Raw genomic sequence first — 14,279 nt, 5'->3', positions numbered from 1 at the left:
TCGGTGCTGAAAAGGATACCAAACTCCTAATAAACCAACCAATCGGTCCTAGAAGTCATACGTTTCAAGGAAAATGATTGATTTGTGATCTGTAAAGGCTTACGATTTATCTAAGAACTATGCGTGGAGGCAATTTCCACATAAACCCAAAAATAGATCAAAGTCACAAATCTAGGTATAGAAATTGATAATCTATTGATGAACCACTGTGATAAATAATTAAACTTTGAATTTTTAACTTCCAAAAATTAAGCTTCTAATTTCCTAAAAATGGGCTCCAAAGACCCTTCAATATATTATAAAAATCATAAAATGGAATACATTCTTCTTTTAAAAATATTGAGTGGGGAAATCTTATAAAAGGCAACACGAACTAGTTGAAATTGGGAATACAAAATAAATTCACAACACTTGTTTCATCCATCTTTGTCTACAACACTTTATTTTCAAGTTACAATCATCACAAAATTTACAATCATCAATTTAAAAAAAAACAAGTTCCTGTGCATAGCTTCCATCTTAGCACTTTAATTTGTATGAAAAACTAAACTTACAAGTGAGATAATCCTAATTCTTTTCATCTATTCGTGTCTATTATTATTGTATGTAATTAAAGAAATTAATACCTTAACAGTGAAATTTATTTCTTGAATTGTATTAAACGAAATTATCGTCAATGCTAAATATACATTTAATCCAATGGCACAGCTGCCAACAGGACTTCTCCCCTAAAGGATAATAAGCTAAATTGTTCATTAGGAATTACTTTTGATCGTTATTTAATATACAGGGTGTTTCAAAAGTCCCCCGACATAAAATAACTCTGTTATTATCAGAGTTACAACAAAATGTAAGAGGCGAACCCACCTCCAAATATGATGTTTTCAATCTAAAGTGAAATTTTCTTTCAAATCTGACGATACGATTAGACTGTATAATCTTTAAATGTCCAATGTAAAATAAAAAATGCAACGTTGCCGTTTACCTTGGACCCACAACACAACGTCCTTTACGCTAACATGTCGTTGACAAGCTCAGATTTCAAACAGTAACTTCATTCACTTCTGTTGTGGGTCCAGGTAAATGGCAACGTTGCATTTTTATTTAACATTGGGCGCATAAAGAGTGTACGCCCCAAACGTCTCATCCAATTTGAAAAAAAATCCTTCACTTTAGATTCAAAATATCATATTTGGAAATTGTTTCCCGTCTTATATTTTGTTGTAACTCTTATAAGAGTTACATTTTATCAGGGGACTTTTGAGACACCCTGTATCTCAAAGCTGTGCTTAGTCCAAGCATTGTTTACATATCATATTATGTTAAAGTTACAAAAAATTCATATTTTTTTATTGTTACGTTAACCATAAATTTATAACGAAACACTATTTAAAGTATTGAAAAACTTTAGTTCTTAAAATACAGACGTAAAAAACAGTAGATATCGGGTAGATATAAAAACAATAATTATTGTTATTAAAGTAAAGATAAAAATAATAACAATTAATAATTTTATCAATCCTATTTCCCAAGTTATTGTACTTGCAGATTACTTTAACAACGATCATATAGCGAGACATTTAACAGTTGTTAACTGTAATTTTAATCTAAAATCTTGTTATTTCAAACGTGATCTTATTTAACCCTTTAACTGGCACATTTTTGTGGAAATGTGGCTAATACCAGTCGCAGTGGCGTATTTAGGGGAGCTTCCGGGCTTAAGCCCCCCGAAATCTTACTTACTATAGTAAAGTATATGAAATATCTTGCAGATTTTTCATATTTTCAGCCAAATCTCCCCCGAAAGTTAGCAAAGCCCCTCCCGAAACAAAATCTTAAATACGCCACTGACCAGTAGTAACCACAAGAACCGTAGAACTATGAAACAATGATGTATGTTTCACACAAACAACAATAGAACACAACAATAAACAAAAAGCGTTACAAAGACATCCACGCCTCTCCAAAACGTTTGCTTTTCTTTAGAGCAGCATGAATGTTCTTCTTACGAGCAACAATGTGCCATCTGTTATTCCAAAAGCCAATATCGTTCACACATTATGGGCATTCAGAGCCATCTATTGATTTGTTTCCGATTTAAATGTAAGAAGAGAAGTTTTCAAGAGAGACCTTCGTCATTGCCACTGAACATTAGTGACTTTTTAGTCAAAACGTAGTACTACGTCGTAACCGTTGCCACTGCACATGTGCCATGACGTAGTACTATGTCACAACCAGTTAAAAGGTTCCAGCTGAGTTAGTATAAATGATTGCTCTGTAGAATTTCCTTCATTCCCCCTTGCAAAAAAAAAAAAAAAAAAAAAAACTGATTATGTAACTGACTACATCTACTTTTTATTACTGGGTGTACGATAAGTAAAAATGTTCAAATAGAAACACATGTTAATCGTAAACTTAGATACAATGAAAACTTTAAAAATAACAGTTTATGGAGAACATTTTTTTTAAAAAATCTCCAGTACAAGAGCTTAAAGAAGGAAGAATGCCCCTCCCACAAACCACTCCACAGAAGAATGACTTGTCTATTTTTTTAAAAAAATAATTCGATGTTGTCCCTGTCTGGAAATCTATTCTGGAAAAGTTTTTTTTTTTAGATATTTCTCAACCCATTATCCCAATTACTACAAAACGACGTCGCTCTCTTTGAGAACAAAATCTTTTTTATTACGCACGTATGGAGGAGGACCCAACTTCTTATAGCTCTCTTGTTTTATATATTACTTAAAAAAAAGAATTGTATGTCAATGTTTCGCTAAGATAATGCGCGGAAATGTTTAGAAAGAAAGAGATATTTTCATGGTTTCACTATTTTGATCATATATTGGCTCAAACCAACTATATGTCCACTTTGTAAAAAGGACTATTCAATATATGGGATCAGATATGATATATTGTCTACATTCTCCACACATAAATGATCAGTTGACAGTAAGAAAAGTGTCAGAATTAGGTCCGGTTTTGAAATCAATTGTGCATACAGTGAACACCCAGAGGTCCTTTACATACCATTCACCTCATGCAAAGACAACACCAAATAACAACAAGGATATGACATGACAGTTTTGGTTCGGGACGGATTTCCCCCTTTAAGTCTCCTTTGAAGAGTCTTTACGTGATCACTACCTATCAATCTACCATATCCTGGATTCACAATAAAAAAAGATCGCGTCCCCTATCTAATCGCATTTATCATAGGACATAGGAATTTCTTACTTCCATAAAGGGAGATGTTACTACCTACCACGAAGTTCAAGTGTCTTGGATCGTACCTTGACCAGGATGAGGATTACATACAGAAACTCAACACAGAATACATCAGTAGCGTGCTGTGGAAAATCAGCGCCCGAGCCGAGAATATACGATAGTGTCCGAATACATATAAGTGATTTTGACAGACCAACCACGAAGTCCCATCATGGTTGGCGCGAAGTGTAAGAAAATTTTCAAAACTAAATCTTGCTTTTCATTGATTTTGAGCACTTTTTATTGCAATTTTTCTTCCATTTTATATATGTGCACGTACATTTTCCTAGTATAAATCTGAACCTGCTCAAGTTAAAATACTGCTTAGATTCAAAAATACTGCTGTTGATCTAAAACATTTCAAGTAATTATTTCTCTCTTTTTTTCTTTATTTCTTTACTTTCCTTTTCCTCCCAAATTTTTGCGCCCCATTTACTTCGGCCCCCGAGGCCGTCGCCCACTTACCTCCCCCATGGCTCGGCACTGGAATACAGTCTCCTGGTTGAAATAAAGAAAGATATCGGAGTGCTGTTTGACAAGAAAGTAAGTTGTAGGTTAAAAGCCCGCATACCCATGGATAAAAGAGTAATAAAGACAGTCATGGTGTACAGTAGTAAAACTTGCACTATCACAAAGACCCAGAAGAGGAAGATGGAAGTGACAGTGATGAGAATGTTAAGATATGTATGTAGCGTGACGAGAAAGGATAACATACGGAATGATTGTATGAAAGACATTGTTAAGGTGGGACCCTTCGGTATAAAGTTTCGAGAACGGAGGCTGAGACATAGAGAACGAAGAAGCGACGACTATGAGGAAAAAGGAGTTGCAAAGATGGAAATACTAGGAAAAATGAATGAATGAATAGGGGTTAATGGGAACGTAAGTATCAAGGCTATATGTCCCCTTCACGATAAATACGGGTGCTCAGGACTGCAAGATTAAAACAAGGATAGACTAAAGGAAGACCCAACATGTAAGACCTTCTGCCTTGGGTCTGTCACAGGAAAATATAACAAAATGGAGGAAAAGAGTTGAGTTTGAGTTTAACGTCCCTTTCAGCAGCGAGGCTATATGAGACGGAATGAAGGAAAAGAATAAAAGACGTCCAGTTTGCCCGTTTCTAGAAGTGGATCTGGTCAGAATTTCCAGGTTATCAAATTTTAGCAAGGAACAGGTGTTATGGGATTTCACTATAGATAAAAAGGAGTATTTTTGAGCACTTACAGTGATTTCAACACCGTTAGTACAACACTTGTAGTAAACTGTGATTTCACGTTCTACGGATCTCAGCTGTTTTGTCTTGACGTAGCAGTTATTTGTTTTAATACCGTACAGCAACTGTCTTTCCTTTCGTTCATACATTCTTCCCCTTTTACCTTCCACGTACTAGTTTAATCAGAATACAGTGCTGTCAGAGAATTTTTCAGCTGGTTTCTTTCTCTTTTTTTATTGTAACGAGTATTGTTAAATGAAAGCACGTAAAGACTGGGGTTAAGTTCCAACGTTGGGCGTCCGTTTCCAGCAATTTTTTTTAAAATTTACAGGAAAGATATGGATAATTTGATCGTTTGTGCGCTTGATAATATATGAGAGTCTCGAAAAATATGTTTATTTGTTATATATAAGCGACTATAAACATGGGACTATACGGCGAGCGGAGGGAACTACTTGGCGCAAGGTAACCGAACAGTTGCATTGTGGGAAAGAAACGAGCATATTTGTTATCAACATGGCGAATGTACAAGGGCAATGAACTAACAGTTTTAATATTTGTGAAGCAATACGTTGATAACGAGCAAAATCTTTTAAAAGTTTGTGAAGATAACGGATTAATGAACCTAATAACAAATTGCATAAAGTGTGCAAAGGAGATAACAGCGAAAAAACGTGGCGAAAGCGGACGCCCAACTTCGGAATAAATACCAAAGACTGTGACGATAAATAATAGTTGTTCATGTAAAAATGACATCTTTCCGCTTAAGGTCCTACGGTTATGCACTTTCGGGTAAGAGAGACGTTGATTAAAGCAAGTGAATGATGACGGAAGAATTGGTGGAATGAGAAAGTGGGCGGAAAAGAGAGTGTCCCGAGAAAAAAACACGGACACGTTGTTGTCCACCACAAAAATTACTTGGCCAGGAGTCGAACCAGGGACCCAACGCAGCAGAGGTAGCGCTCTATCACTGAGCCATCGCGCCCCTTCCCCTAGTTGTGCATATAAACGCCGTGACAAACATCTTCGCATTTGAAGGCGGCGCTCCAAGTTCCCTTTAAATGCTGCTAGCAAATGAGAGGCCAGCGGTATTGCCACGTTTAGTTGATACACATCCACGTCTATCCCTTGTTACCTGATCGCGCTGTAGTTTGTCTGTTTACCCATAGCCACACCCCTTTAACACTCGGCAACGTTGCGTCAGAGCTTGCGTTTTATTCGTTTAGCTGAAATGCCAAGATATTTGTCACAGACCTTAGTTTGTATAAGAAATATGTTATTGATGACTGTATACTACAATATTACGCTATTGTGTACAAACACATCTTTCTTTCTAGAAATTCATGATAATTTCTGCAAAAGTCAAGATCAAAATACCTAAAACTCTGTTCATTGATACCAGTGTTAGTATAGAGGTCTCTAGTGGCTGCATGATTAGCATACGCGTCCTCGGCGCGGTAGATCTGAGTTCGATTCCCGGAACAAATCCACGTGGTTCGAATCCCGCTAAAGCTGTAGGTGCACGTCTTCAGTAGCCGCGCTCCTGGACGAGACGTTAAACTCACAACTTAGTCAAAACAAGTGTTAGTGTAAATGAGACAATAGGGTGAAGCGAAAAAAGTAAGGGATTAAGAATGTTGGGCACGACATTTGAAGACAGAAAATAATTTGGTATAAAACGAAAAATTGAATTGAGTCAAGCGTAAGAGAAATGCTGCTCTTTCATTTAGAATATTGTATAGAATCGCATTGTCAAATAGTGAGATATGTTGATGTTTCATAATGTCGGCGGTATTCAAATGTATTTGTATGATTTGCAGGAAATGTAACATACCACCAAGTAGAGTATAGTAAAGTCCCGATTACCCGCGAAATTGGATAGCAATGGCATCCGGGATAGCGAAAATCGCGGACAACCCGAAAAAAAGACTAAAAATAAGGTGCAAACACGAAAAAAATCAACATAAAAACTATTTTTTATTGTACAAAATATAGTAAAACTTTTAAAATATATACAGTACAGCAGAAACCTTGGAAATATTGATTTTTACAGTGCAATTTACTTTTGTAATTTAGAACATACAGAACATACTTGCATACGGAGTGTCAATCCACAGCGACTACGTATCAAAAATAATTCAGGACTTTGGAAGAGAAAGGGCCAACTCAAAAAATCGAATTTTGTTTTGTATTTCTTTCCTCGCATCAGACAGATCTAGATAACACATAGATACCGCGTTTTGCCCTGGTTCGTCCTTAGTATTCTCACAGTTTCAAAATAAACAAAGATTCGACCTTTTCTATCTTAATGAACTTACAAACTTTCAGCTTGATTTCCCAACACCCTGATTTCAGGATTCCCCCTTTCTCTTCCAAGGTCCTGAATTGAGCGCGACTGCAGAAGGGTTAAAAAAGATTTCGCGGCAATCGCGGATAATCGTGGCTTTACTGTATATTTTATAAGAAGAAATTGACATTTTCTGGCAACACTGTTAACAAAACATCTCCCATGTGGGAAAATTGATATAGAATGAATGTATGCTATCACTGATCCCTTATATTGAAAGAAAACTACGTAAAACTACATTATATTAATTTAAAATCATCGCTTGGACTACATCTCCATCTCCTCCCGTGCGGTACTTGTGGACCAATAGGCGATATTGAAAATTGCAAAAGCAACAGGAAAGAAGATACGTGAAGCAACATCTATCTTGTAGCCAATCGTAGGGAATCTTGAAAGCCAGGCTCTGATTCGTCCAGGTGGCCGGATATCATCATCATCAGTGTCTTTTGCTTTCGGTCCTGAGTCCAACAAATTAGTCTGAAAAGAAAACGAAATCGATAGAATAACAGTTTTAGTTAAGACTTAATTACAAAGTATTTTGTCCCTTGTATTTTGAAGCAGTGATGATTTCAGAAGGTTTCTTCAGGGAGCGAGGACGGAATTTCAATTTTGTTTGGGAGTGAGAAAGCGAGAACATTGGGGGTCCACATTGAGCACGATGAGAAGTATGGCCCCGTGGGGTTCGTAGCTCCGACGGAAGTGTCCTCTCAGCCACCCCTTGAAGACATCACTGTTTTGGGTACCTCTCAGTCTCATAGTCAACGTAAGCAATAAGTTGTCCATTGATCTGTAATATTCTCATGAATCACAGGGTGACCATTAAATAATGACCACATTACACTACAAGTTTTGTGATATTATTTTTTTTTATATATATATATAGGTTAAGAGTCTTAGTCCCGGCGAAATTAAAATACCGCTAATTTTACAGTAAATATGTGATATCTTCAAATAGATAAAAGATAGACAAAACGTGGAACAAGAGCGTCTTAGACAATATTATTTTGCATAAGATACCGTTATCACGACTCGCTTATCTGCCTTCGATTTCCAGCCATTTTGAAAATCGGCATTTATTTTCGCGTTTCTAAACAGTTGAAAACGGAAAGCCACTAGGTGACTTGTGATAACGGTACCTCACGCAAAATGATATTGTCTAGGGCGCTCTTGTTCCATATTTCAATTATATTTTATCTATTTGAAAGTATCACATAGTTACTGTAAAATTAGCGGTATTTTAATTTCGCTGATAATGAAAAACATTTCCGAAATTAGTGATGTAACATGGAGGAGCTAGCAACTACTCGGTTATCTCCTCAGGAAAAGTTTCACGCTAGGTTTGATGTGCATGCAGCTTCTTCTCGGAAATCAATTCTGCGTATCTTAAGTCTCATAGAAAAAGAGGCAGTGTAATGGATGCTAAACGTGCGAGTAGGCGTAGCTCTCCATGCAATAAAGAAATTGCTGAATGCGTGAAAGAAAATTGTGTTATTGTAACTGTTAATGGATATCGTTACAGACAAATGCTTAGAAATATATATATTTTTTTTAATTCGTGATTTACAGGGTAGGAACCCCAAATTTAGGGATATGTTTTTTCAGCAAGACGGTGCAACAAGTCACACAGATCTTGAAACAAGGGAATTACTGCAACAGACATTTCCCAATCATGTGATTTCTCGCTTTGGTGGCATTGAATGGCCGCCCTATTCCCCAGACTTAAAATGCTCCAGAATTTTCTTTATGTGGCTATTTACAGTCTAAAGTCTATGTCAATAAACCAAACAATGTAGAGGCTCTGGAAGCTACCATAAGAAATGAAATTCAATTGATAACAAATAAAACACTTGCAAACGTTGTGGATGACTTGTTAATTCGTTTTCAGAAATGCATACGAATCAAGGAACGATATTTAAATTCTGTAAGTTTCAAAGCATTGGCAATGTTTGTTAATGTCCTGTATTTTTATGTATCATACTAGTTACTACTTCAATGTTGTAGCTGAAAGTGTAACACGAATTAAATTATACGAAATGTAAATGTGGACGTTAATTAATGGTCACTCTGTATTTACTTCAACTTCTTTCGATTATTCCCTCTAGAGTAAAGGAGACAGATGATTAATGAAGATGAATGGTCATGAGATAATATTGGTGAAATGAAAATATGGGAGGAAACGGGAAAATCTCGGGAAAACTCACAAAAATGATGTTGTCCATCATAAAATCACAAGTCCCGAGATCGAACCAGGAATTCAGCGTACCAGACATAAATGCTTTACCGCTGATCCACTATAACCACTATTTTCTCTATGAAATAAAAAAAAATATCAGATTATACACTCTCTAACACATGCCTCCTCAACAAGTATGTCCGAAGCTCAATGGAGAATATCATGAAATTTTAGAATTTATGTGCGTAAATAAATTTTATTCCACCTAGACGTTTTGCGATAAGTCTAGATTTTAAATATTACTTTCTATTTTTTTTAATGATGAATATTTTTACAAAGTTGAAACCAATTCCGGGGCAGATGAAACCCGCAGCCAGCCACCGAAGCTTCAGGGAGCCAAAAAAAGCGTTCTACATCAATAATCACTGAGATCTTGTATGCATGGTAACCATAATTTTCATTATATAACTTTACTTTAGCTTCCTACCACAATAATAATAATACTAATCATGGGCGTCACGGGAGAAAATTTTCTAGAGGGAACTTAAAACCCTGGTTGTTGTATTACGTTTGGTATTTATTATTTGTATTAAGAAAATCTTAAGAAATTTAATATATTTTCGTGAGCCAGAGGGGGGCTTCGGCCCCACCCTGATCTCCCCTTCAGGCGCCCATGATAGACTACTAATAACAATAATAATCACCATCTTTATTTCAGTGCCGCGAACAGCTTGATGGCAAAAATACAGCACTTTGTGCATCAGAGCACAAATTACGAATGAATAATAATATTTATGATAATAGGGTATAATAGCACTAATAATAATTAAGAAACAGTAGAAAAAGGAGCACAAATATAAAACACAATGTGGATAAGAGTCAATTGAGGAGAAATAATTCGTTGTCAACGCTATAAAAAAATCTATCTAAAACAACGAAAAGCTAAGAACACCAGCATTAACATTACAGTTTTGCTTAATATTTCTAGACGTAATTGCTTAAGGGTCTTCACTACAGCGAAATTAAACTACTGCTAATTTTAGTTTCTGCAATATCTTCGAAACAAATAAAAATATTCGAAAAGCAGAAACGTAGTAAAGTAGACAATACAATTTTGCATGTGATACCTTTTACCGCAATTCACCTATCTGCCTTTGCTACGCCGCTATTTACAGAACCCGCAAAAAATGCAAAAATCTGTCTAAAGGTTGCAAACCCAAAGCAGATAGATGAGTTGTGATAACGGTATCACATGCAAAATTCTATTGTCTAGTTCACTACGTTTCTGCTTTTCGAATATTTTTATTTGTTTTGAAAATATTACCAAAAAATCTCTAAAATTTGCGGTAGTTTAATTTCGTTGTAGTGAAGACCCTTAAAAAGTATGTCATAAAATTTGCACTCGCTTAATACAGTAAGTCTTACGAGTTAGTTTATGTGTTTGAAGAATCTATCAATCTTTTTTAAAATTTAATATTTCCAATTCAAAATCGTGCTATTTGTTATGATATGATTTGGTATAGCCTAAGAAAAAACACAATTTTAGTCCCTTTGAATTGGAAATGTTAAATTTTAGAAAGATTGACAAATTCTTTAAACACATAAACTTAAGACTTACTGTATTAAGCAAGTGAAAATTTTATGAGATATGGCTGATAGATTTTTGACATATGTTTCGTAAACAGTATTCACTGATATAAACATTATTTAGTAGTTTTTGCATGTATACTTTGTCATTTTTTTTAAAATCCTATTCGTAAGACCAAATCCCAATAATCATTATGCTTGAGAAGCTTTTTATAATGAAATTCTATTTCAGTATATTGTAAGTGCAGTTTTAGTAGCGTAATGCAACTATTAACTTTCGTTATCAATATTGTATGTTTCTCTTTTGCCACAATTTCTTTCACACTAAATGTATTTAAAGTGTTTTCTCCATGAGCTGGGCAACTTAAGTGTGGCACTCTAAATAATTTAATGATATTAAAATGGATAAATATCAGATTAGGTTGAGTAAGCGTAATACTTCTTACTATTTAAATAATCATAATATTCTAGAAATGTTTTAAAATGCGTATTTAAAAAAAAATAAAACAAAATGTAGATATCACTGCATAAGAACCACCTCACTCGTGTGTATAAAGGGACATTCCATCTGAAATCAACCAATGAAATGACAAAATCTGACCTGACAATCTTAGATTTTTGTAAAAATTGGTTTTATTACAGTGAGAGATGAAAAAATCCCAAATATCACCTCTCTCCTCCTGAAAGTGTCCCCATACAGGGTGTTCCAGTGAATATTAAAAATTGTAATAATATGGTTAATATGTGCACTAGAGACGTGAAACAAACACCATTGGAAATCTTAAAGATTGTCTTACAAGTTGTACTATATTTTGAAAAAACCTGTAAAATAAAAAAATAACACTTCAAAAATTCAAATTAAGATTTGAATTTTGAATTTCGCACAGAAATGTCCCTCTGAATTTGTTCAAAATTATCCAGATTGTAGTCTCGTATGTGTGCTAAAACATCACAAAGTTGCATTTTGGGCATTCAATGGAATCCGATTCAAAGTTCAACATAAATCAAGCATTGCACGATATTGACCATGTGAATATCTGGATTCAGGTCGATAACCATTTGCCTGGAGCTATTTACCTGCAGCATCAAAGGAATTTATATTCAATTTTATTTCTTTCTTTGCATGCAACTTTGTGGTGTTTTAGTACACATATGTGACTACAATCTGAACAATTTTGAACAAATTCAGAGGAATATTTCTATGCCAAATTCAAAATTCAAATCTTAATTTGAATTTTTGAAGTGCTATTGTTTAGAGCAATCTTTAACCTTTCTAATGGTGTTTGTTTCACGTCTCTAGTGTACATATTAACCATTTAATGACAATTTTTAATAATCACTGTAACTGAAAAAAATGCATTTTTTACATTTTTGAACACCCTGTATGGAAACACTTTCAGGAGGAGAGAGGTGATATTTGAGATTTTTTCATCTCGCATTGTAATAAAGCTGTACACCAATTTTTACAAAAATCTGAGATGGTCAAGTCTGATGAATTGTTGTTTTGACATGGAATGTCCCTAAAACTAATTCATGCTGGAGTTACTTCTAGAACATTTATTTATGATTATGAACAAAATTGCAACAGGAGTTTTAGAAAAAGTTTGATCGAAAATTACCTCCAAGGGCTAAAAGTGGATCTGAAAAGGTGGGGGGGGGGCGGTAGGTAGCGGCATGACGCCACACCGTTCCCCCTGCCTATCTTTGCCCATTGTAATTTATTTAGGAATTGCGGGGACGCCGTACTTACTTTTTTCCAGATGGTGGGATGGCGTTCCCCGCGTTCCCCCTCACTTTCACCCCTGTTCCCAAGATTAAAATACTTCTTGTTGATTTTTCACACTTGACATGTACCATATTTTACGAATGTTATTATGTTTATTTATAAAATATGAAATAGTAAATTTTTGAGAAATCCATCCGAAAAAAATCATTTCAAGAATGAGCTACCTCTTGTAGACACATTCAGAAAATAAAACTGTTTACTACGACAGAGGCGTACCCACGGGGAGTCTATCGGGTCCAATTCCCCATGAAAAAAATTGCTAACTCAACATACACTTCTGTACTTTCTCAATAAAACTATATTTATTTAACAGGGAAATGATTGACGTAGCATGAAAATTTGATCTTACACTTCACCTGTACTCTTTCTTTTATAAAAACAATCTAGTTCTATCATTTTTTCTGAAAATATAGGTGCAAGTATTTTACAACTAATTATCGTCTTTTCGGATGCAGAATAATACCCGTTCAATACTATACAGACGTAGTGGATTGTAGCATTGGACACCCCCTCAAAGCTTGCCCACCCCCTTAAATTTGGACTCCCCCAACAATAAATTCTGGGTGATTGCCTGCTCTACTTTATGGAATGTCCAAAAAATTGCCCCAATAAAACTTCTCTCCAAGAATAAACTACTCCTTGTGGGTATCTTCAGAAGAAACGGCTTGCCCTATATACAGTCGTTAAGGGGTAGACTACTAAAAATGATACGAAAGCTAACCATTTTTCTTTTGTCCGTTTTTCGTAAGTGAAAAGAGATAATGAAATGTAACTTACCACAATAATAGATTATGTTATTCTATACTCGAAAATATGAGTCAAAAGAATTTTCAGTGTTGCTATCCATAGAAATTACAGTTTGGCCGGAATATCAATTACCCAAAATCTATGTTAAGGCAGCGACTAGAAAAATAAACTCAACTGTAATTGATGACTTAACATGTTGTCTTGGCTCCTTGTTAACTACTTTTTTAAATAATATTTGTATTGAACAAAATTGAAATTATACTTTCTGTTTATTTACAAAATAAATACAAATATAATTTAAAAAGTAGTTAACAAGGAACCAAGACAACATGATAGTGCCGTTCTGTAATAGTGTTAACGTTTTTATCATAATTTTTCGTCATCGCTTCACTGCAGTATGAAACATGTTATTTCAGAAACAGTTTTCTACCGCTCCTTTAACTTGTCATTTGGAACAGACAGTAGTTCACGGAATGATAAAAACAAAAAATATGTGGAAAGAAACTTCTGTTAAAATTTGATTCAACAGAGAAAGGAACGCAAATGTTGTAAACTATTTTACAAGACATTATTGGATATGTATTTTTTATAGTAGTGGATATGTACTTTTTATAATAGTTGAAGTCATAATGAAAGGAAAATTGTTACTTTTTATTTGAATGAACAGAGGAAGGAACGTAGATATTGTAAAATCTTTTTCAATACTTTTTGTATATTCTTTTACTAGAGATTTCTTCATAGTTTCGTATTAAAATACTTACTGTCATATCCTCATTTTATTGTTCTAACAAACCAATATATGTTGCCAGTAAAATAGTTTAGGTTGATCGAGCCCCTGGTGTGATAACCACAGTATTTCATATCACCCTCTCCCCCCATTACGAAATCCTGGCGAAACGAACCAATATATGTTGCTAGTAGAATAGTTTAGAATGAGCGAGTCCCTAATATGATAACCACAGTATTTCATGTCACGGACCCCCCTTCCTTCCTTCCCCATTACGAAATCCTGACTACATGTGCCTGATTGTTCTCATATTTATGTCACTTTTCCATGTTTCTAATATATATATATTTCGTTTTGACTCAAGCAGGCACGTAGCCAAGGGGGTGGGTCGGGAATCCTACAATCGAAACCAGAAATGAAAACAAGTTAAGG

General features: G+C 34.9%; 1 protein-coding gene across 1 annotated transcript in view; it reads right to left on the bottom strand.

Moving 5' to 3' along the window:
- Positions 1–419: 419 nt before the first annotated feature.
- LOC145671251 (glutamate-gated chloride channel-like) overlaps positions 420–14,279 on the bottom strand; it is a 113,951-nt gene continuing 100,091 nt past the window's right edge. The window contains exon 9 of the mRNA XM_081740169.1: positions 420–7,304. Within this exon, the coding sequence (XP_081596295.1) occupies positions 7,095–7,304 (210 nt within the window). The 3' untranslated portion in view covers positions 420–7,094. The remainder of the gene's footprint in view (positions 7,305–14,279) is intronic.

Source organism: Thermobia domestica, chromosome 2, assembly GCF_964235325.1.
Source record: "Thermobia domestica chromosome 2, izTheDome1.hap1.1, whole genome shotgun sequence".
Classification (NCBI taxonomy): Eukaryota; Metazoa; Arthropoda; class Insecta; order Zygentoma; family Lepismatidae; genus Thermobia; species Thermobia domestica.
This window is presented reverse-complemented; position numbering and strand designations above follow the sequence as displayed.